Source organism: Carlito syrichta, unplaced genomic scaffold (assembly GCF_000164805.1).
Source record: "Carlito syrichta isolate Samal-C Ts95f unplaced genomic scaffold, Tarsius_syrichta-2.0.1 Scaffold138451, whole genome shotgun sequence".
NCBI classification, from domain to species: domain Eukaryota; kingdom Metazoa; phylum Chordata; class Mammalia; order Primates; family Tarsiidae; genus Carlito; species Carlito syrichta.
The window spans coordinates 164,079-188,428 of NW_007082547.1; the positions used below are offsets into that span (position 1 = coordinate 164,079).

Genomic DNA, 24,350 nt, shown 5'->3' on the forward strand with positions numbered 1-24,350 from the left:
CCCCACCCCATGGCCATTCTAGGACCCTACCACGGCCGCCGCTACGGCTAGCAGGCGCCCACTCGGATCTTGCCCTCTGTCCATCCTGCGCTCTATTGATTTGGGGTGGCGCCGCCAGTTTCCAGAAACGGTATATTCTGGAAACGCTCTTCCTTAGGTTAATTGTCCTTCTATGCTTGCTGCGACTTCTACGCTCTTTTGATCCGTGGGGCAGCCTGCCTTGATGTCTGCGATCTGGAATGTAGCTGAGCAGATGCTACGTGTACTTCCTCAATTAACAGGCCCTCCTAAGAGCTGTTTTAATAGAAGGGGTCCCCGAAGCCCGAGGAGATGGGCTCTGTGCAGTGAGAGGCTTGCGGAGGCCGCGGAGAGTCCCGAGCATCATCCCGGCGGTACGGCCCTAATTCGGACCGTGTCCTGCCGGCTTGGACCATTGCACACCCATCCTCCGTGGAGAGGCTGACCTCTTGACCACTTCTCAAGAGGACTCCCGCGGCAGGGCCACCTCCCCTATAAGGGTTGTGGGTTCAGCCTATTTCAGTGAATGCGTTCCTGTGGATTTACACGCGGGAGGTACCAGAACAGTAAACAGAAGAGACTCCACTTTAAAAACCACTTTGCAGATATTTCTGTTTTATGTTGCATGGTGTTATTTAAGTTTTAAAGATGAGAATGGCACGTGTTATTTATAGTGTTATTGAAAGCTCACGGTGGCTTGCAGTAAGTCTTAAGTTGTTACAATCTACCAAAAGGACAAGTAACTTAGATTTTTTTTCAGAAGTCAGCCATTATGCCTTCTTGACAGTTTCCTTCAAAACACGTATCCCAGAAGGTTTGTTACTGTTTCTGAAAATGAAGCAAAAGCCTTGCAGTGGGGTAACATGGTATGGGGAGAAAAAATGCCTGAATTGGAGGAGGGGGGTTCCTTTGGAATTGGCCTCACAAAGCACTGGGAAAGGAGCCGAGAACTTCCCAGTCCATCCTGTTAGGATTCGTGCTGATCTACAGTGGCCTCAGGTGGTTAGAGGACCTCAGGTGGATCAAATAGCAGTTAGGAATGACTGCCCCCCCACCTCCTCTCACTTGCACAGCTTGAGGTCTGTTTTCTTAATATAGATGTTACCTGAATGAAGAAATAACTATCTTTATTAGGTAACAAAGAAAAAATGATTAAATATCTAATTTAGAATCTTCCAAGACTGGCAGGTTTTCTCTCCAATTATTTTTATTATGGTGTAATATACATAATGTAAAATTTACCATCCTAACTTCTTTTTGTCATCCGGGCAAGCTGAATTGTAGTGACACGATCACAGCTCACCACAGCCTCTACCTCTTCCATCTCCTAAGTAGCTGTGATTGCAGGTGCATGTTACCATGCCCAGCTAATTTTTATTTTTTGTGAGACAAGGGATTGTTACGTAGTCTAGGCTGGTCTCAAACTCCTGGGCTCAAGCAGTCCTCTTGCTTGGGCCTCCCAAAGCGCTGGAATTACAGGTGAGCCACCATGCCCAGCCCTGTCTTAACCATATCTAAGTATACAGTTCCATGACACTAAATACATTCACATTGTTGTGCAACCATCACCACCATTCACCTCCAGAATTATTTTTATCTTGTAAAGCTGAATCTGTGCCCATTAAACACAAACTCCCCAATACCCCCTCTCCCCAGACCCTGGTGATCACTATTCCACTTTGTCTCTATGAATTTTTTGGTTATTCTAAGTACCTCACATGAATGGAATCATACAGTATTTGTCTTTTTGTGATTGGCTTATGTTCTCAAGGTTCATTTGGGCTGGTTGACTTTTTTTTACAGACAGGGTCTTGCTCTGTTGCCCAGGCTAGAGTGCAGTGGTGCAATTATACCTCACTGTAATCTCGAACCCCTGGACTCAAATGATCCTCCCACATTGGCCTCCCAAAGCACTGGCATTACAGGTGTGCAACACCATGCCTAGCCCTGGGCTGGTTGACTTTTAAAGAGAGCAGTCTTAATCTTGGCGGTGGAAGTGTAATAGAAACACAGAAATACAGCTTTTGGGTTTTACCTTCTAGATGTCCCCAAATCCGCAACTGCTTGAGTACAACTGAGGCCATCACCATGCCAAGCATCTGGGGTGCTCTCCTGGGTTCTTGCTCCCATCTCTGTGGACTGACACTGACCTGGCTTCTCAGTAGGGGGTCCAGTTTTAGTGCCCAGAGTCCTGTCTTCTAGGCACATTGGGAAGGTTGATCAACTGCTACCTTCTAGGAGCAATTTCCTGTTGCCCTGATACCATCCTGGCTTGCCTCTGCAAGACTGTCTTTACTGCAGCTCAGGGAGAAGTTATTTACCTTCACTCCTATATGCCCTACAGACTGTAAGCTGCTTAAATGTGGACAATGGGTCTTTCATCTTTCTATTCCAGTAATAACTTGCAGGCAGAAGGTATTCCTTATGTCTTTTTTTTTTTTAATTTTTTTTTATTTTAAAGATGTAGGATAGATGACCCTCTTGGGTCACCTCCCACCGTAGGAGCTTTTCTGTCCTCTCAATAAATCCTGCTTTAAAAAAAAAAAAAGATGTGGGGTACAATTCATTGTAATATTCATTGTGCAGGTACCCTTATTGAGGTGTGCCCCCCACCCCTCCGGCAGTTTTCCACTACTGCTAATCCTTTTCTAAGTCTTTATTAAAGTATTTTTTAAACAGGTGAAGTCAAACAGGTTTGGATGTTTGCAAAAACACTTGACTTTATAGTTAATAATTTTAGAGAGAGACATTTAATTATTTCTTTCTGATTACTTTGTAATTTGTCCTGCAGATTCCCCCTAAAGGACTCAAAACGTCTAATCCAGTGGTTAAAAGCTGTTCAGAGGGATAACTGGACCCCCACTAAGTATTCATTTCTCTGTAGTGAGCATTTCACCAAAGACAGTTTCTCCAAGAGGCTGGAGGACCAGCACCGCCTGCTCAAGCCCACAGCTGTGCCGTCCATCTTCCACCTGACGGAGAAAAAGAGAGAGGCTGAAAGCCATGGCCGCACCAGGAGAAAGGACGCCAGCAAGGCCACGGGGGGTGTGAGGGGACACTCGAGCACAGCGGCTAGCAAAGGAACTGGTTGGTCATCATCCTCGAGTGCAAACCTGATGGCCAAGCCAGAGTCCCGCAAGCTGAAGCGAGCTGCTTTGCAGGGTGAAACTGCACCCAGGGCTGCCCGGGAGGCTGTTAGCCAGAAACAGGCACAGCAGTCTCTGGAAAGAACTCAAGGAGATGGACTGGCCACTACAGTAGCAGGCAGCCAGGGAGAAGCAGAAGTGTCTGCCACAGATGCTGGTGATGAGAACACCTCCTCCTCCACTGATGGGAGCGTGGTGGATAAGAGTGGCATCTCTATGGATGACTTTACCCCCCCAGGGTCTGGGGCATGCAAATTTATTGGCTCACTTCATTCTTACAGTTTTTCCTCCAGGCACACTCGGGAAAGGCCCGCTGTCCCCCGAGAGCCCAGAGAGCCCATTGACCGAAAGAGGCTGAAGAAGGATGTGGAGCCTGGCTGCAGTGGGAGTAGCCTTGGGCCTGATAAGGGCCTGGCTCAGAGCCCCCCAAGTTCATCCCTCACAGCGACGCCACAGAAGCCTTCCCAGAGCCCCTCCGCCCCTCCAGCCGATGTCACTCCGAAGCCGGCTGCAGAAGCTGTACAGAGTGAGCACAGCGACGCCAACCCCATGTCCATCAATGAGGTCATCCTGTCGGCATCAGGGGCCTGCAAGCTCATCGACTCCCTGCACTCCTACTGCTTCTCCTCCCGGCAGAACAAGAGCCAGGTGTGCTGCCTGCGGGAGCAGGTGGAGAAGAAGAACGGCGAGCTGAAGAGCTTGCGACAGAGGGTCAGCCGCTCTGACAGCCAAGTGCGCAAGCTGCAGGAGAAGCTGGATGAGATGCGGAGAGTGAGCTTCCCCTACTTGAGCGGCCTGCTGTCCCCCAGCCGTGGTCAGTACCAAGCACTCGCGGCTCCCATGCTTCCCGTCCCATTAGCAGGGTTTTTTTTGCAAGGTGACTGATGTCCCCTTTAATGTCTATTTAATATTAAAACATCTATTTAGCTATAATGCATTCGTTGTTGTAAAAATTAAGGCACTACAGAAATATATAGGCTAGGAAGTAGTGAAAATTCTTCCCAAGTTATTGTTGTTTTTGTTTTTTTTCTTTTTGTTTTGTTCTATTTTGTTTTTGGTAGAGATGGTCTCACTGTATTGCCCAGGCTGGTCTCAAACTCCTAACTTAAAGCAACGTTCCCACTTGGCCTTCCAGTGTTGGGATTATAGACGTGAGCCACTGTGCCCTGCCTTACTTCACAAGTTTTATTCCCTGTTGCTATTAAAACTTAGGTGTATAGCCGGGCTCGGTGGCTCAGCCTGTAATCCCGCGCCTTTGGGAAGCTGAGGTGAGTGGATTGCCTGAGCCCGTGGGTTCGAGACCCGCCTTGGCAGCCAGACCTCATCTCTACAATGAATCAAAAAATCAGCCGGGCATGGTAGCGCATACCTGTAATTCCGGCTACTCGGAAGGCTGAGGCGGGAGGATCGCCAGAGCCCAGCAGGTCGAGGCTGCAGTGGCCGGGAGCAGCCACTGCACTCCAGTCTGGGCGACAGAGTGAGACTCCAACTCAAAAAAAATAAATAAATAAATAAACTTTGGTGTGCAGTCTTTTAGACTGTTTTCTATGCTTTTACATACTTTTTCTTTTTTTTTTTTTGAGTCAGACTGTTACCCAGACTGGAGAGCAGTAGCATGCTCATGGCCACCGCAGCCTCGACCTGCTGGACTCAGGCAATCCTTCTACCTCAGCCTTCCAAGTAGCTGGAACTACAGACACGTGCCACCACGCCTGACTGATTTTTGGATTTATTGTAGAGATGAGGTTTCGCCAAGTTGCCCGGGCTGGTCTCGAACCCATGGGCTCAGGCAATCCTCTCACCTCAGCCTCCCAAAGTGCTGGGATTATAGGCACGAGCCACCATGCTCGACCCATTTTTTAAATTTGTATGTATAGATTGAATATGTTTTTATATGTTTATTGACTATTTCTGCTTTTTCCCTGTTTTGTTAAGTACCTTTTTTTTTTTTTAAAGATGTAGGGTACAATTCAGGACTAGGTATACAAGTGGACATTGTACAGGTAAAGTTTGGGCCTCCCTTTGGTACCTACTTTGCTTGATTTAAGATCAGGAACCCTTACTGATGTTTTGTCCTCACCCCCACCCCAGCAGGGTCCTGCTACTGCCAATCCCTTTCTTACAGTATCATGGTAAATGTTCAGGGTCCGCTTTTGAGTGAGAACATGTGGTACTCAGTTCTTTGTTTCTTTGATAGATCACTGAGTTTTATAATTGTTAAGTACTTCTTAAAACTTGTTTCTAGATATTCCTTACATATTGAGAATATCCTTTGCCTGTTATATACAAGGGGACCCCTTCAAAAAAAACAGAATTATATTTTGGAGGGTGGGCCCCTTGTAGTACAGGCTTCCCCTACTAGGTAAATGTTCTAGGAACCCATCAGTATCAGTGTACCACCTAGTATTGTTGTGAAAGGCTACTTTCAGCATTAGTGAATTTTTTTTGGAGATTCTTACAATGCATTTGCCCTTTTCGTGATGGGTTTATGAGTGCACCTGCCCACACCACTGAGAGTTTTCAGCATTATTTGACCAAAAACAGCATAACCCCTGTGTTCCACTCTCCCCATTCACCAGATCTTGCCCCAAATGACTGTTTTTTTGTTTCCCTGAATGAAAAAAGTCCTGAAAGGGAAATGTTTTGCAAATGTGGAAGAGGTGAAACAAAAACAGAATCTTAAAGGCATCGACATTGACGAGTTCAAAAACTTTTGAGCACTGGAAAAAGTATCTTGATAGGTGTATTGCATCAAATGGAAAAGACTTTGAAGGTGACTGAGGTTTAAGCATGTAAGAATAAATACACAATTTTTCATAAATGAATTCTGGGAGTTTTGAGGGATCCCCTTGTACATTTAGAAAACATTTTTCTACCACATCATTCATTTCATCAGAATCAACGTTTGTTGATGAGGATGTGATGAACACTTCTGGTGGGACAAGGTTTTCAGGACCTCCTGAATCCTGGCCACTAGCACAGCCCAAAATACAACCCATCCCATGTATTCCAGATGCATCCTGGGGAAGAGCAGTGCCGCTAAGGACCACTAATCTAGTGTTTCAGATCATGTCTACGTTTTCAAAGGTTCAGATACTGATTAATATTGTAGCCAGGTGCAGTGGTTCATGCCTGTAATCCCAGCACGTTGGGAGGCAGAGGTGAGAGGATTGCCTGAGCCCGTGGGTTCAAGACCAGCCTGGGAAATGTGGCAAGACCTCGTCTCTACAATAAATAAATTAGCTAGGTGAGGTGGCGTGTGCCTGTGGTTCCAGCTACTTGGAAGGCTAAGCAGAAGGATCATCTGAACCCAGCAGGTTGAGACTGCAGTGGGTGTGAGTGTGCCACTGCACTCCTGCCTGGGCAACAGAATGAGACTCTGACTCAGAAATAAAATAAAATTATGCACTATATGTTCTTAGATTTTTGAGGCTGTTTTTGTAGATTGTCATTCCTGATGTTGTTTTTGGCACCTTTTTTCTGTTGCTTATGGTCAGACTTGCCAAAGTTGGTCACTGTGACAGGTCTTTGTTGTGTTGTTGTTTCTGTTCTTTAATCCTCATTTCTTTTTACTTTCTTTGGTGTTATCTTGTGGTTCTGGCTCCTGGCATGTTCCGTAACACCTGCAGTTAAGGCCATGGATCTTCTGTCCCATTGGCCCCAAGCCATGGGCTTGCCTCATGCTGCTTTTGCTGCTGTTCATTTCTAAATAGTTTGTAATTTCAGTCTTGATTCCCCCTTCAACTCCACAGTTATTTAGAATGATGTTGACAGATTTTTAAGTGGATAGATTGAGGAAGGAGAACTATTTTTTTGTAGTAATTTTTAAATTATATTGCATTAAGATCCAATAATGTGGTCTTTTAAGGAGTTCTCCTTTTTGGAATCTTTTGAGATTTCATTGTGGCTTAATGCAGTCTGTTTTTGTGACTATTGCATTGTGGTTAGAGAAGAATGTATCCTCCCCACTCGTTGGTTACATTATCTTCATGCTGAAGCTGGATTCTTGCTTATTTCTGTTAGTCAACAATCTGTTCCCTAACTTCTTCTTAGGCACTTGTTCTGTTGATTTCTAAGAAATGTATCAAGAAATTGTATCAAATTTTGCCTTATGTCTGAAGACTATGCTGTTAGATGCATAGGTTTTCCTGACTCTTTTAACACAAAAAAACCCTTTGTGTCCCATTTAAAGTCTTATTTATCTCCCCATCTTCAGCCTTTTCATATCACTTTATAGTTATATTTTTAATTCAATCTTAAAGCTGTCATCTTTTTATAGAGTAATTTAATCATTTACAGTTGTGACTATTGATAACCTTTTTTTAAATTTGTTAACTTTTCTCATAATTTATTTGACTGTTCTTTTAGTGGATATCTTTCAGTTGTAAAAGCAAACATGTAAGCCCATCTTTCTGTAAAAGTTTAGAATTGATCAGTTCCAGTGTGCGGTTCTCCCTAGGTCGAGACTATGTGGGATCTTAGTTCCATATTCTTATTTTTCCCTCTAACAAGTAACCATAATTATTTAGACTTAAGTATACTTTTTTTTTTTTTGGGTTGGAGTCTCACTCTGTCACCCATATTGGAGTGCAGTGGCTACTTCAGGCCATCGCAGCCTCGACCTGCTAGGCTCTGGCAGTCCTTCCACCTCAGCCTTCCAAGTTGCCGGAATTACAGGCATGTGCTACCATGCCCGGCTGATGTTTTGATTTATTGTAGAGATGAGGTCTCACTGCCCAGGCGGGTCTTGAACCCACGGGCTCAGGCAATCCACTCACCTCAGCCTCCCAAAGGCACGGGATTACAGGCTGAGCCACTGAGCCCAGCTTAAGTATACATTTTACTGGCTACTTTATTTACTACTGTTTATTCTATCCAAGTTTGTCCTCCTTTTTGGAAATATGTGTGATTTTTTTTCTTGGAATTCATATTCCACTAAAATTTTGAGAGAGGGTCGGTTTGTGGTTGTCAGTTTTTCTGTGTCCTTGAGTAAAGGATTACTTTTCCCCACATTTGAATCCTACTTTGGTAGATTCAAATATATATAAGATTCTGTCTTAACCTGAAGGAATAATTTCTTTGCCCTCTGTGCGGTTCCATTGTCTGATGGAACCAGTAGACTGGTTTATAGATGGATGACCTGCCTCTTCTTGCAGAGGTGAGTAAGGTTTCTTTTTGTCATTGGTGTGTGGAATGTCACCACCTGTGTCTGGTGTGAGTCTCACTTTTGTCCACTTTTGTGCCCTTCTCATCTTGAAGACTCATCACTTTTTAGGTGTGAAAAGTTTTCTTCTCTTGTTTCCTTGATTATTTCTGTACTGGTGTGTTGAGAATTGAAGCAGCCTAATGTGGTTTAGCTTCTGTAGTGGCTCCCCTGCTGCTGTGGAGGAAGGATGCAGGGTACTTCCTGGCGGAGTGACTGGCAACTGCCACAGTGGTCCCAGGGAAGATGGTGCTGGCTCAGACTTGAGGAGGAATGGTAGAGACGCTGCAGGACTGGAGGACTGGCTGGATGTGAGGAATTGAGAAGGAAGGGAGCAGCCAAGGCCAATTGCTGGGTTTGGGGATGAGCACTTGGGTGCTCAAGGAAGGGAAAACTAGGGAAGGAGCAGGCAGGCAGGGGTGAAGAACTGAGTTTGAGATACTCTTAAGTGCTGATGCAGGTTTTAAATAGACAACTGATGTGAGTCTCTTACCTCTGAAAGTTGGGCATGCGAGTTTGGGGTATCAGGGGAAGGGCAGGGGTGTTTGAAGCCCTGGGATTGCATGAAGTTCTAGGCTTTGTTGCCTGGCCCAGGAGCAGACTGTGTTAAGAGAGGTGCAGCCAAAGTGGATCCAGAGAGGAGACTGGGGGGTGAACATGGAGTCCGGGAAGCCATGAGGGGAAATGCATTCTGGATGCAGCTCTGACTAGGCATGACCCATGGGGTCACTAGTGATAAGTCTCGTTGGAGAGGTGGGGTGGAGCTGGGCATAGAGGGGTGCAGGAGAGGTGGTCAGTGAGGATGAGCTGGGGATGGGTGCTGTCTTTAAGGGATTTAGCTATGAAGGGGAGTGACACAAGTGGACAGAAGCCAAAAGGGAGTGTGGCTCTAAGGGAGAGTCTATTGGTGGTAAGGGCCAGGGAGGATGTGGGGGCCCTAGAGGGGTTGCAGGGCTGAGCTTCAGAGCAGCTTGGGGTAGAAAGAAGGGTACAGATGCGAGCCCTTCCCTGCCTTCCTGCACCCCTGCTTCTGTGTGCTAGGAGGGATGAGACCAGGCCACTAGCTAGGCATGCAGGGGAGGATGCGGGATGTTACGAATGAGGGTCGTGGGAGGGAGAGAAAATGCCCCTCCACACCAGGCTGGGGATCTGTGGACCCTGCCTGCTATCTGTGATGAGTTCCCCAAGATGTCTTCTCTCTTGATGGTCCTCGGTGCTATTCTCTTATTCTTTAATAAAGGAATCTTGTCATTTTTTAGGGATTTATGTGGAAAGGACTATATACATGTTTATCCAGTCCATCATCTTTAGCTAGTCCCTTTATTTTTGGACAAGTTCCCCAAAATGAAGTCGTTATGCCATTGTATGTCAGAGCTTATTCCATACTGCCCTGTAGAAGCCGGTGCCAGTTGGCAGCATTCTCTTGGGACATGACGCTCTCCTTCCTCAGCCCTCTTTGGCGCTGGACATTATGGTATCCTAAAACTGGAAACAGTTCCTTGGGGACACGTTGTTTGAATTTCCATGAGCCAGTGAGGGTAAACTTTTTTACATGTCTGTTGTCTGGTTGCCCACTTCCCTAACTGCATTTGCCCACCTTGCTTACTGAGTTACAAATGTTCTTGATATAAAAGGATGGTAATTTATTAATATACTCAGCTACTTCCTTCATTTTAATAATAGCACTTGCTTCAAAAATCTGTGTTTTCATTTCTTTACAGATTATCTGCATATAATTATTGAATTAATCTGGATTTTTTTTTTTTGAGACAGGATCTTGCTCTGTTGCCCAGGCTGGAGTACAATAGCATGATCATAGCTCACTGTAGCCTCAAACTCCTGGGCTCAAGTGATCCTTCCACTTCAGCCTGCCGAACACCAGGAACTATAGGTATGTGCCACCATGCCTGGCTAAATTTTTTTGTGGAGACAGGGTCTCACACTATGTTGCCCAGGCTGGTTCCAAACTCCTGGCCTCGAGTAATCCCCTGCCTCATAGTTCCAAAGTATTGGGATTACAGGCATGAGCCACCATGCCTGGCCTGGATCTTTAAAAACTTTGTATTGTGAAAAATCTTGGACATACAGAAAGTAAACAGAATAGTGTAATAAATTTCCCTACCTGTCCCCCAACTTTAACATTTATCTATAGTCTGACATTTTTGTTTCAACTGTATGTCTAACCACTCCCCAGCTTCTGTTGGTTATTTTAATTAATAGATTGTTTTTAGGGTAGTTTTTTATTTATAGAAAAACTCAGCAGATAGTACAGAGAATTGCCAGCCACAATGTCGGATAGTACTGAAAATTCTTTGCCTCTCTACCTCTTCTATGTTTCCTGTAATCTTGTATTAGTATGGTCCATTTGTTGCAAGTTATAAATACATCTGTTATTACAAACAAGGTTCATAGTTTACACTAAGGTTCACTGTGTTGTACTTGGATTTTGACAAATGTATGTCATTTGTCCCCCATTACAGGATCATACACAGTAGTTTTATTGCCTTAAAAATTCCTTGTCCGCCGAGCTCGGTGGCTCAGCCTGTAATCCCGTGCCTTTGGGAGGCTGAGGTGAGTGGATTGCCTGAGCCTGCGGGTTCGAGACCCACTTGGGCAGCGAGACCTCATTTCTACAATAAATCAAAAAATCAGCCGGGCATGGTAGCACATGCCTGTAATTCCGGCTACTTGGAAGGCTGAGGCGGAAGGATCGCCGCAGCCCAGCAGGCGAGGCTGCGGTGGCCGGGAGGGGCCAGTGCACTCCAGTCTGGGCGACCGAGTGAGACTCCAACTCAAAAAAGATAAATTAAAAAAAAAAAAAAATTCCTTGTCCTCCAACTACTCATTCCTTCCACTGTCCCCCCAGCCTGTGGCAACCACTGATCCTTTTGCTATCTGTATAGTTTGCCTTTTCTAGGGTGATATATAGTTGGAACATATGGCAGTTATGGAATGAAATATATTGCCTTTTCAGTCTGACTCCTTTTACTTAGCAGTGTGCATATAAGGTTCCTCCATGGTTTGGTTTTTTTTTTTCTTTTTTGAGTTAAGGTGCACTTTGTCAAGTGCAGTGGCATGATCTCTGCTCATCGTAGCCTCAGCCTCCTGGGTTCAGGTGATTCTCCCACTTCATCTTCCAGAGTAGCTGGGATTACAGGTGCAACACCACTTGCAACCAATTTTTTGATTTTTTTTTTTTTTTTTTTTGTAGAGACAAGATCTCACTGTGTTGCCCATGCTTGTCTCAAACTCCTGGACTCCCACCTTGGCCTTACTAAGTGCTGACTTAGTAAGGCCAAGGTGGTGAGCCACTGCGCCTGGTATTCTATGTCTTTTCATGGTGTGGTAGCTAGTTTCTTTTTATCACTGAATAATATTCCATTGTATGGAAGAACCGCAATGTTTATATGTTTACCTATTGAAGGAGATACTGTTGCTTTCAGGTTTGGGCAATTGTGAATAAAGCTGCTATAAAGATTCACTGTATAAAGGATTCACTATTTATAGAGTCACTGATATAAAGATGATTTTCAAGTCACTTGATTAATATCTAGGAGTATGATTGCAGAATCATATTGTATGAGTATTAATTCTGGAAGACAGTTCAGCAGTTTCTTACAAAGTGTCTGTGCCATTTTGTATTGCCACGAGCAATGCATGAGGGCTCCTGTTGCTCCACATCCTTTGGTATTCTGAGATTTTAAAAATTTTAGTCATTCCAGTGGTGTGTAGTGGTATCTCACTATTGTTTTAATTTGGAATGCTCTAATGACATGATTTTGAACATCTTTTTTATGCTTATTTGCCATATTTGTATATTCTTTGGTGAGGTATCCGTTCAGATCTGTGACCCATTTTTTAATGGGGTCATTTGTTTTCTTATTTTTGAGTTTTAAGAGTTTTTTGTATATTTAGATATACAAGGGGGGACCGAAGGAAACCTATGTTTAAACCAGTAACCTTCAAAGTACTCTTCATTTGATGGGATATGTCTATTGAGATGCTTTTTCCACTGCTCAGAACAGTTATTGAACTCATCAGTTTTGATGCCTTTTAGTGCATCTGCTGTTTTTTGTTTCACCTCTTCCACATTAGCAAAATGTTTCCCTTTGAGAACTTTCTTCATCTGGGGAAACAAAAAAAGTCGCTCAGGGTGAGATTGGGTGAATAGGAAGGGTAGGGTACAGGGGTCATGCTGTTTTTGGTCGAAAAAACAGCTGAACACTCAGTGGTGTGGGCAGGTGCACTCTTAAATGACCTGTCACGCAATGGGCAAATGCATTGGAAGAATCTCAAAAAAAAAAAAATGAAGCCTAATGCAGCCTTTCACAATAATGCTAGAATGCCGATGGGTTCCTAGAACACTTACCCAGTGGGGAAAGCCTGTACTACAAGGGGCTTACCCTTCAAAAAATAGTTTTGTGGTTTTTTGGGTTCCCCCTTGTATGTCCTTTATCAGATATCTTAACAGTATTTTTGGAAGAAGTTTTCAATTTCAATGTTATATCAAAAACTCATTGCCAAATCCAAGGTCACCTGAAGTTTCTCCTATATTTCTTCTAGGAGTCTTATAGTGTTGCATTTTACATTTAGGTCTATGATACATTTTGAGTTAATTTTTGTGAAGTCCTTGTTTAGGTTCCTTTTTAAATATATATATATATATATATGTGCTCATCCAATTTGTTTCAATACCATTTGTTGAGGAGACTATTCTTTCTCCATTGTATTACCTTTGCTTCTTTGTCAAATATTGGTTGCTTACTTTGTATGGATTTATTTCTGCACTTTCTTTTGTTTGTTTGTTTTTGAGTTGGTGTGTAACTCACCCAAGCTTTAGTGCAGTGGCACAATCACAGCTCATTGCAACCTGAACCTCCCAGGCTAAGGTGATCCTTCCACCTCATCCTCCTGTGTAGCTGAGACTACAGGTGTGTGTCACCATGCCCAGCTAATTGTTTTGACTTTTCTTAGAGACAAGATCTCACTATGTTACCTAGACTGATCTCAAACTCTTAGGCTCAAGCAAGCCTTCCTAGCTTTAGCCTCCCAAAGTGCTAGGATTACAGGCATGAGCCACTGCACCTGGCCTTGCACTCTTGTCTGTTCCATTGATATGTGTAGTCTTTTGTCAATACATGCTGCACTGATTACTGTAGCTTTATAGTAAGACTTGAAGTGTAGTAGTTCTCCAACTTTGTTTTTCAGTGTGATGTTCTGGCTCTTTTTGCCTTTCCATATAAACTTTAGAATCAGTTTGTCAAGATCTGCAAAATAGCTTGTTGGAATTTATATTAGGACTGTAATGAATCTGTTGATCAAGTTGGGAAGAACTGACATCTTAACATTATTGAGTCTTCCAGTCTATACACGTGGAATATGTCTCTATTTATTTAGATCTTTTGTTTCTTTCATCAGAGTTTTGTAGTTATCTTCAAAACTTATGCATATTTTGTATACACATTTTGTTAGATTTATACCTAAATATTCCCCTTTTGGTGCAAATATAAATGTCACTGTGTTTTTAATTTCAAATTTCAGTTGTTTATAGGAAAGCAAGTACAACATTGATATAATTGCTTATTAGGTTTTTTTGTGTGTATTCTCTGGGATTTTGTAGTCATGTTTTCTGTTGTACTTTTTCCTTCCCAATCTGTATGCTTTTTAATTTCCTTCTTTTGTTGCATTACTTAGGAACATTTGGTCTTTGTCCTGGTGAGTGGCACAGAGTTCACAGAGCATCATTTGTTATTCATAATAAGCCCCTTTCAGCCACACCTGAGTTTGTGCTGCTCCCCAGTGGAAGCAGCCTTGTGATTAGAGGAAAGGAACTGAAAGCCCCACCCCTGACCTCCCAAAAGGAGAGAGGGGCTGGAGATTGAGTCCATTCACCAATAACCAGTGATTTAATCAGTCATATCTACACAATGAAGCCTCCATAAAAACCCAAAAGAAAGAGGTTCAGAAGATTTCCAAGTTGGTGAGCACATGGAGGTTCTGGGGAGGGTGGTACATCTGGATAGGGTCTAGAAGCTCTGGGCCCCTCTCCCATACCTTGCCCTGTGCATCTCTTCCATCTGACTCTTTCAGGGTGTGTTCTTCCCAATAGATTGGTAATAGTAAGTAAACTTCCTCTGAGTTTTATGAGCCATTCTAGCAAATTATTGAACCCTGAGTAGGGAGTCTTGAGAACTACCAATTTGTAGCCAAGTCTGACAGAAGTTGTAGATAACCTGGGGAACTATTGCTTTCTATTGGTTTCTGATTTGGGGGCAGTCTTGTGGGACTAAACCCTTAACCTGTGTGGTCTGTACTAACTCCAGGCAATCAATGTCAGAATTTAGTTAAATTGTAGAATACCAAGTCTGTGTCCACTGAGAGTTGGTATGGGAAAACCTCCCACACATTTGGTATTAGAAGTGTGAGAGTGTAGAAGAAAAAAGTGTTTTCCTTCTTAAGTATGATGTTAGCTGTAGTGTTTAATGAGTTCTTTTTCAAGTTGAAGAAATTACCCTTTATTCCTAGTTTCCAAGAGTTTTTTAAAAATCATGAATGGGTGTCAGAATTTATCAAATGCCTTTTTGGAGCCTTTTGATGTGATCATATGATTTATAATCATACAATTTGCCTGTCTGATGTGACTTACTACATTAATTGATTTCAGAGTGCTGTACCAGCCTTGCATATCTAGAATAGATCTCACTTGGTTGTGGCATATTATTCTTTTTATACTTTTAAAAATTAAATTTCCTAATGTTTGTTTAGCATTTTTGCATATGTGTTCATGAGATATTTTTCTATAGTTTTCTTGTACTGTTTTTATCTATTTTGGGTATTAGGGTAATACTGAACTCATAGAATGAGTAATTTCTTTCCTTTGCTCATGTTTTCTGGAAGAGATTGTAGAAAACTGATATCATTTTTTTCTGGAACATTTGGTAAAATTCACCAGGAAAACTTTCTGGAGTTGGTGCTTTCTGTTTTGAAAGCCTATTCATTATTTCATTTCTTTAATAAATACTGTAGCATTATAAAAAAGCATATATTTGGTCTCTGCCCCAAATCCTGGCAGTTTCTAAAATCCGTGTAATTTTCTAAGCAGTAGTGGTGCTAGAAGCATCTTTTGTTGTTGTATTTGGTCTTTGACCTGGTTCTTGACACACAGAACTCCTCATCCCTTGGAATGTCCGGGTGACAGGAGTGTCTTTTTTCTAAGTGACTCTTGGGAGACCCTGGATAAGGACTGGTCACCAGAAAGATCAAGCCATATAAATAGAAACTTGGGACTTTCTATCCTTCAGGAAGGGGAGAGGGAATGGAGATTGAGTTAATAATTAATCATCCCTATATAATTAAGCCTCCATAAAAATCCCTGATCTACAGAATTCAGAGAGCTTCCAGGTTAGTGAACACTGTATCTTTTCTATGTTTAGATACACAAATACTTAACATTGTGTTAAGTTGCCTACAATATTCTGTACAGTAACGTGCTATATATGTCTGTAGCCTAGGAACAATAGGCTATACCCTAATACTATCTAAGTGTAGTAGTAGACTGTACTATCCAGGTTTGTGTAAGTATACTCTATGATGGTTGCACAATGATGAAATCACCTAATAATGCATTTCTCAGAACATGATCCCCATCATTGCATGACTGTAATAGAAACTGAGGTAAATCAGTCTTTACAATGGGGTATTGCTCTAAATCTAGCTAGCAGTTGGTCTGTGTTTAATCTCTGCAGTAGCTGTAGGTGCCAGGCCTTTCAAATTCCTCTAGTGTTCTTGTTGGATCTTCCCTGATGTCTTTGGGTTTCTCTAACAATTACTTGCACAGTCTGTGCCTGGGGCTTTTCCTACTATAATCTGTGTCTTTATGCTGGAGCCCTGGAGTGTGAGGGAGGGGAAGTGGTGTATATCTTAATAGATCTCAGCCTTTTAGTGGCCTATGTCCTTGAGCTGTGATCTTCACAAGCGTTTCTTCCATTTTTGTCCCCACTGTTTTTTTTTTCCCACCTTGGATGAAACGGGAATGCTGGAGGGACTGAAGTGGGAAAATGCCCTTAGCCATAGCCAGGTGAGATGAGTCTCTGGTGAATTCCGCCTCTCTGCAGAGCAGACCTTTGTTTTGGATAATGTTCTGGGTTTATTTCAAAATGGTCACTTCCCCTCACCCTGCCAGAAACATGAGTTGATTTTTTTTTTCCGCTTTCCATGGTGAGAACGTGATGGGGTTCCTGGAGGTAAAAACCATGAAAATGTGGGGCCCTCAGGAAATTCTCAGGCTTGCCATGCTCTGCCTCCAGTATTTTGTCCAAATCTAGAATTCCTGCCATTTTCTGTTGCCCTAGTTTCTGTTCCAGGTGAGCTGATCTCGCTGTGATTCTCTGTGGTAAGGGAGACATCTGTGATCACACTTCCCTGTGGGTTCAAGAAAAGTTGTTGATTTTCAGCTTGCTCCATGTTTTTATTTTTTATTTGTTTATTGTAAGGGTGGGGTAATGACTTAAAGCTCTTTATATATTTGAATTAAAACTGGAGGCTTCCCCCCCACCATTATTTTTGGTTTGGTTATTGCTAATATGTAAGAAAGCTACCAATTTTAGTAACCAGCCATCTTATCAAATCACATATCTTTTAAATTAACTAGATAATCAACATAACATCTGCAAATAATTATTTGGACCACCCCTTTATGTGTTTATTTTATAGAAATATTTGCTATATTTCCTCTCCATCATTTCAGGTTTTCCCTGTGTATGTGGTTTTCTGTTAGATTCCAGTATATCTCAGCAGGCCCTCCAAAATGTTAGGTCAGACCCACCTGGATGAGGTGTGTGTGATCTGGTGCAGCATGAAAGATGCAAAGAATTACACAGAAGTTAGATTAGAAAACATAGTTTATTTAAAAAGTAAATTAGAGAAAGAAGATTCACCTCCCCAAGGTAGGAGAGGGGCCAAAGCTAAGAAAAACATGTTGGCCACAGCTCAAAGAGCACATGGCCAGACCATAGCTTAGCAGAGCAGTGGCAACTGGCCACTCAGAGTCCATTTCTTTTAAACTTCTCTTGTTGGGGGAAGGTCATCAAGGTGATTGGGTGGTGGTCTGCTCCTTGTCATCACGGAGGGCAAGTTAGCACAGGTACTGGTGTCAGGTGATGGGTGAGCTAGTCACATGATTGCTGCCATGGTGATGGGGTTGTCTGTGTCCTGAAGGTCACAGAGGACTGATTAGGTTAACTTGTTTATGAAACAAGCTAGGGAAGGGGTTGTAAGACAATTATCAATAGCTGCCTCTGAGAAACCAATTTTGTCCTTGGCTAGTGATTAGAGGGTAAGTTAAAGTGAACTGCTGGAAAAATATGACAAAGCTAAGCAATGTTAAAATGGCAGCTCATTGGGTTTTTGACTCCGTGTTATGTCCTTTCACTTTCCATTTATGGTTGATAAATTGAGAGCCTTGATGTCCATTTATTTACTTATTTATTTGAGTTGGGGTCTCTGCCACCCAGGCTGGAATACATTGGCATGATTATGTCTCACCTCAGCCCCTGGGCTCAAGTGATCCTCCCACCTCAGTCTCCCAAGTAACTGAGACTACAGGCATACACCACCACACCTGAATTTTAAAAATTTATTTGTAGAGGTGAGGTCTTGTTATGTTACTCAGGCTGGTCTTGAACTCCTGGGCTCAAGCCATCCTCCTGGGTTGGCCTCGCAGAGTGTTGGAATTACAGGCTTGAGCCAGGGCACCGGCCTGATATCATTTTTAAAGAACAGTTGCCCCCTGGCGTGTTTTGCCAGTGGGATCCAAATGCATCACCATATGCCAGGACAGCTCCTCCCAACCTGGGGCAGCCAGCTGGTCAGGCTATCGCAGCTTTCATATACCCTGTTTTACTGTGCAGTACATGTCATTTTCTGTGTGTGCCATGACAGGAAACACTGTTGTCCCAAACACAAAGTGATGTGAGGGTGGGAGGCTCCAGGAAGGACTCTGTCCCCTGGTCCCAGTGAGTATATCCGCTCTTTTACCGTCACTGGGTTCCTGGGCCTTTTGCCAGGAGACAGAACAATCTCTGAGCCTCCACAGTTAAAGCCAAGGTAAGTGGTAGACCAGCCCTCTGGAAAACAGAAAAGAATGCTTCAGGGGTTGCCAGAGGACTGTTCTAGAAAGAAACAATGTTTACGTTGTGCCTGACTCAGTGTGTTTTTCTCATTTAGCAAGTTGCTTCCCTCCTTTGCAGTTGTTGGAAGTAGCTGAGGGTAGACATCTCACTCCTCCCTCTTGGACATCTAACCTCTGGCCTGTCCTTAATTCATAAAATTTGACTTATCTCCAAAGCTCCTTTCAGCTCTAAAATTCTGTGATCTCCAGGGCTGTCTTCACACTTTCTTCCATGATCTTTTATAGTGGAACTACGATTCCCAGAATGCACTCTTTAAGGTTAGCATTCACTTCCTGCAGAGCCATTAACAGCCAGGTGCAAACATTTCCCGGCAATTGGCAGAAAGCAACCTTGAGGAACCTTGACGGTGTGTCCGGAGTTTAGAAAACTTAGGGATGGGTAAGCCTGCTTTCAGTGTCTTGGGCCAAAAAAAAATTTACATTTTTGTTTTTGCATTTTGGTTGAGATTTTAATAAAAGAAAGATAAACTCAGGAAAAAAAGCATGAAAAAGCCTGTCTGATTTATTGAAAGAAGTTGAAACTGGGAAATAGACTAGATCCTTTATTTATACTTTTTGTTTTAGTTTAAAATTTATTTTTAGTTTTCTAATGAAGTATAACTTACATGGAGTAAAATACACAAATCTTGAGGATACAGTTTGATGAATTTTAACATTTATCTAGGCACGCGTAGCCTGATGTTTGTATTCTAGAGTTATCTTAGTGGTCATCCTCACCACACCCCTTTTCCCTCAATGCTTCAATGAAAACAAAGAGGGACAGTGGCCAAGAAGCTGTGACAGTTCTCCGGGCAGCAGTGCATGAGAATTGGTGGATGGTGCAACGGGAACCAGACCCCAGGAGCCAGGTTCACCACAGCCTTTGGGGCGCTGCCTGTCCAGGTGCAGTGTAGCCAGGATGCTGCACAGGTTTACCCACTCACCACTGCTTGTTTACTGCCTGATCTGCTGTCCTTGTCCAAATTAAATTCCATGAAGATTAAAAGCAAACAACAGCAAGCTGAGAGAACTGAGGAGGACAGCAATTAGATCTTTCCTCACAAGTTGGGGCTTCCTGGGTGAGAGCTGCGTGATAGACATTTAATGGCCTGCTCCTTTGTTTCCAGTCAAGGGTACTTTTTCTCAAAGGACTTTCTTCTGAAGAGTCATTTTGGAATTTTTAAGTCTCTTTTTAAAAAGGTATTACTAAATAAACACTGCTTCTCCTTTCACTTTCTTGGGTACAATGGGATCCATGTTTGTAGAACCCTCACATATGAGCCCACAGAAACAGCTGTTGTCTGAATTTGTAGCTTCCTCTCCAGAAGGATGTGCTGAACTTCAGTTAATGAACTTGCTCCCGTGACCTGACATGCACCTTCAGTTGCTGCAGTTAATTTAAAAGTGCAGGTGTGACCAGATGGGTTTTAGCCAGAATTTGTGAGAGTCGGGGAAACTTTAGCACTTGGCAGATTCTCCCACCAGCTCTTTTGGGGATACCTACCTACTGCTGAGGTGCCACTTGTGTGCTGAGCTAACCCCCTCTTTGGTGACTCTGGTCATAAAGCTGGTGTCCACCCTCAGCTCTCATGGCCCATGCACTTTTGCCCTGTCCTTCACACTGACGTTGCTGATCCCCACCAGGCTCCTTCCCCTGCCTCGCTCCTGCCATGTGTCTCTGTACACCTCCACCCCTAATCACATAGCATCTTCCACTTTTACACCTGTTCTGGTGACTGTCTTCTTGGCTTAGACTTCTGACTTCTAGCCTCAGTCTCCTTGGCCTAAGTGACCTCCCAGCTACTTTCTCCTGCCCAAGACCCCCAAGCACAACTCCTCTTGAGCAAGGTCTTGTTCAGACCTGACCCACCACTGTTGTCAGAGCAGAGAAGGGACACTATAACCCGAGCTCACAGGCCTTGAGGCTCATAGACCCTGGGCCGACTGACTTACAGAGTGTGGCCCACTTTCCATGCAAACTCCAGCCATGCCCTTCAGAACCCTCCAGACCTTTACTGCTTATGGCAGAAAGGGGATCTGCCATCTCCTATCCCATTCTTCAAGAGCAGAGGGTGCTTCCTGGAGCACCTTCTTCCCCTCTTCCTTTCATGCCCTGTCTTTGTGCTTCTACTCTCTAATTTCTGTCTCCCTTTTAATATCATTTTGTGCATTTTTATTAGAATTTCTTGTTAGAAACATCTCTGACTTTTAGTGAGGGAGGACTGAGGCAGAAACCCCTGAGCCTTCTTTGCTCTGCATCCCCTTTTAGATAAAAGGCGTTCCAGCACATCCCAGACCTGCTTGGAGGGTTAGACAGTCCAGTTCAACTTGACCAGATTTTGAATAAGCCTAGTTCTTCCGTGGCTATTACTGTACTCTCCTTTCCTTACCAGTCTACCTTAACCAAGTTCCCACAAGTATTTTTATAGCAGGTTCTGTTGTTTTTGTTCTGCTTGTACTTTGTTGTGCTAGTAATTTAATATTTAATGAGTGGGCTAATCCCTCATGACTACACAGGCAATGTGCCTGCTGTGGCCAGCACACAGGGGAGCTTTTAGGTGTGCTGTGTGTCTGGAACCAGCTTCCTGGCATCTCAAGTAACACGAAGCCTACTCACTCAGAAGCACAGCTAAGGACAGTGAAGGTTTCTCTTGATGTTCCAGGAGTCATTGGTTCAGGTGACCGCTCACCTGCTGAAAGTGGAAAGGAATAAGGAGGAAAAAGGGAGGTGGGAGTCACAGGCCATAATGGGCACAAGCGTTCAGCCTTGCTGAAGGCTAGTGGACACTGTGGCCAGGCCTACCACACCTGCCCTGTGTCGTGAGACTAGGGGGCAGGTGTGTGACTCACCACACTTGTATTGCTTTCATTTGAACAGATGTTTAGAAGTTGGGATATTTTCACCCAAAATCAATGTTTCTGGCTTTTCTTGAAATACCAGAAGATCTGCAACCGTGGGCCTTCATCTCGACATGGCACCAGTCACAGGCATAAGGGCCATAGCCCTGAGCTATTAGGCCACTCAGGGTTGCCTCTTGCCACCTGACTACCCATGACCTTGTGCTGTGATAACATAGTAAACATATTTAGGGAGGAAGAGCATTTTAGCCTTTGACTTTTTAAAATATTAGTTTGTGTTGGGGAATGTTTTTCTTGTAACCTTTTTTATTGAAGTATAATTTACGTAAGTGAAACATAAGCTCTTGGATGTTTCTGTTGATGTGTTTGGGACATGCAGGCACCAGTGCAGCCACATCCCTTGTTGAGTGTTCCCGGGTTTTCTTGTTAACTTTCTTCCAAACCCTTCCCCACCATTGTTCAGCATTCCCTACCCTAGGCCAGGCATAGTGGCTCATGCCTGTAATCCCAGTATTTTGGGAGACTGACGTAGGAGGTTTGCTTGAGCTCATGACTCTGGGACCAGACTGGGCAATGTAGTGAGCCCTCATCCTTGCAAAAAAAATACAAAAATTAGCCTGGTATGATGGTGTACTCCTGTAGTCCCCAGCTACTCAAGAGGCTGAGGCGGAAGAATCACCTAAGCCCGGGAGGTCAACTCTGCGGCAAGCTGTAATGGTGCCACCACACCCTGTCTAAAAAAAAGAAAAAAATTCCCCACCCTCGATTCATTTTGCCTATTCTGGAATTTCACATAACTGGGGTCATAGCATATATACTTTTTTGTGTCAGACTTTTTCTTAGCATAGTATTGTCAAGGGACATCTGATTGTGTTTTAATTCCTAGTCTCACTGCCCTGTAATCAAACAGGGTTGTGACACCTCTTTCTACTGTTTGAAACTTACATATTTTCTTTGACCATTTAGAAAACCAGTTCTATTTTATTATTTGTATTTAATTCATTTAGACAGAGAGGAATTGAGATTTCCTATACTTTTGTCATCTCTGTCTTTTTAATAATTTCTGCTTTATACATGTTGCTGTGTTTGGTGCATGAGTATTCAGATTTGTTATGTCTTCATTGTGAATTCTACCCTTTAGCATTCTAAAGAGTCATTTTTTGGTTTCATGCATTTTACCTGATGGTAAGATCATGTAGTCAGCCAGGCTCGTTGGCTCAGCCTGTGATCCCACACTTTGGGAGGCCGAGGTGAGTAAATTGCCTGAGCCTGCGGGTTCGAGACCCGCCTGGGCAACTTGGCGAGACCTCATCTCTACAATAAATTAAAAAAAACAAATTAGCCAGGCGTGGTAGCACACGCCTGTAATTCCAGCTACTTGGAAGGCTGAGGTGGAAGGATCGCCGGAGCTCAGCAGGTCGAGGCTGCGGTGGCCGGTAGCATGCCACTTCACTCCAGTCTGGGCAACAGAGTGAGACTCCAACTCAAAAAAAAAAAAAAATAGATCATGCAGTCTGCTATCTTATTGCTTGCATTTGTCTAACTTTCTAGAATGTCTTTCTGAATTCCTATATTTTTGGTGCATCTCTCATTTACAGCAAAAGAGTTGAGAGTCTTACTTTGTGATCCAACCTGAAAAGTTTTTTAATATATGAGTTCGGGAGTGTTTAGTCTTTGTTCTTCTTATTTTATATTGTACCTATTGTGTTTTCAGTTTTTAAAATTAAATCTTTTGCTACTCCTTGGTTCGTCAGCCTCAGTGATGTCAACTCTCAGGGATGAGACCAGTGGAGAGTTCTGTCTTTCCCTAGCCCCATTGAAGTATCTGTGCGTTGGGTGTCACATCTGCATGACCAGGCATCCACCACCTATAACCAGTACCCATAATTGCTTTTCTGTTGAATACATTCAGTATTTACTGAGATTTCTTTTTCCGTCACTTCCCAATTGTGTCTTGGTGAAGTTTGTCTTCTAGTAATATCCTCAAGAAGATGTAGGAACAGTGTTCCCTGATACCTGAATGTTGAAAATTCTGTTGTTCCAGTGTTGTCTAAAAGTTCTAGAAAGCAAGCTTCATATATTTAAATTTTTTCAGTAGCCACATTTAAAAAGTAAAAAGAAATAAGAGAAATTAATTTTAAGAATTTATTTTATTCCAGCACTATCTAAAAATGATCATTTGAACATGTCACCACCAAAAATGTTAAATTATTGAAATATTTGAAATTCTGGGTTTTTTGGACTGAGTTTTCAAAATCCAGTGTGTATCTCACACTAAGCATATCTCAGTGGACCAGCCGCATTTCAAATGCTCATGCATAGCCACCAGCTACCCCCTTGCAGAGCACATCTGTGATTGTATATGTTAAGGAAAGTTGTGGTCACCTGTGAAATCCTTGCCTCTTACCTTCCTTCCTTGTACATTTTGTTAGTGCTCTGGTATCTTCTGCCACTGACTGCTGCTGTGGAGAAACTGCTAATCCACTTTCTGTCTCTATAGATGTATCTGTTCTAGACATTTCATATAAATGGAATCATAATATGTGTTATTTTGAGCCTGGCTTCTTTTACTTGGCATGTTTTCAGGATTCTGAAGTTGTAGCGTTTATTAGTACTTCATACATTTTATGGCCTAATAATATTCCATTATCTAGATATACAGCATTTTGTTTATTTACTCATTGGTTGATGGACATTTAGGTTGTTTCTACTTTTTGGCTGCTATAAATAATGCTGCTGTAAACATTCATGTACAGTTTTTATGTGGACAGATATTTTCATTTCTATTGGGTAGGTATCTAGGAGTAGAATCTCTGGGTCATTGTGTGTGCCTAACCTCTCAAGGAAGCAGCAGGCTGTTTTCCACTAGGCTACACCAATTTACAGTCCCATCAGCAATTTAGGAGGGGGTTCTGATCCTAACTTTTTTTCCATTTCTCCATTTTTCTCCATCCTT

The 24,350-nt window shown here is 43.0% G+C and overlaps 1 protein-coding gene across 4 annotated transcripts in view; it reads left to right on the top strand.

Moving 5' to 3' along the window:
- Window positions 1-24,350, top strand: part of THAP4 (THAP domain containing 4) — an 86,023-nt gene that overhangs the window by 8,044 nt on the left and 53,629 nt on the right. For 2 of the 4 annotated variants that reach the window (XM_021708473.1, XM_021708472.1), the window contains exon 1: window positions 2,705-3,978. In XM_021708473.1, the coding sequence (XP_021564148.1) occupies window positions 3,135-3,978 (844 nt within the window). In that variant the 5' untranslated portion in view covers window positions 2,705-3,134. Of the gene's footprint in view, window positions 1-2,704; window positions 3,979-18,845; window positions 18,936-24,350 lie in introns of those variants that run through there. The other 2 variants (XM_021708474.1, XM_008049840.1) reach the window with 2 other exon arrangements.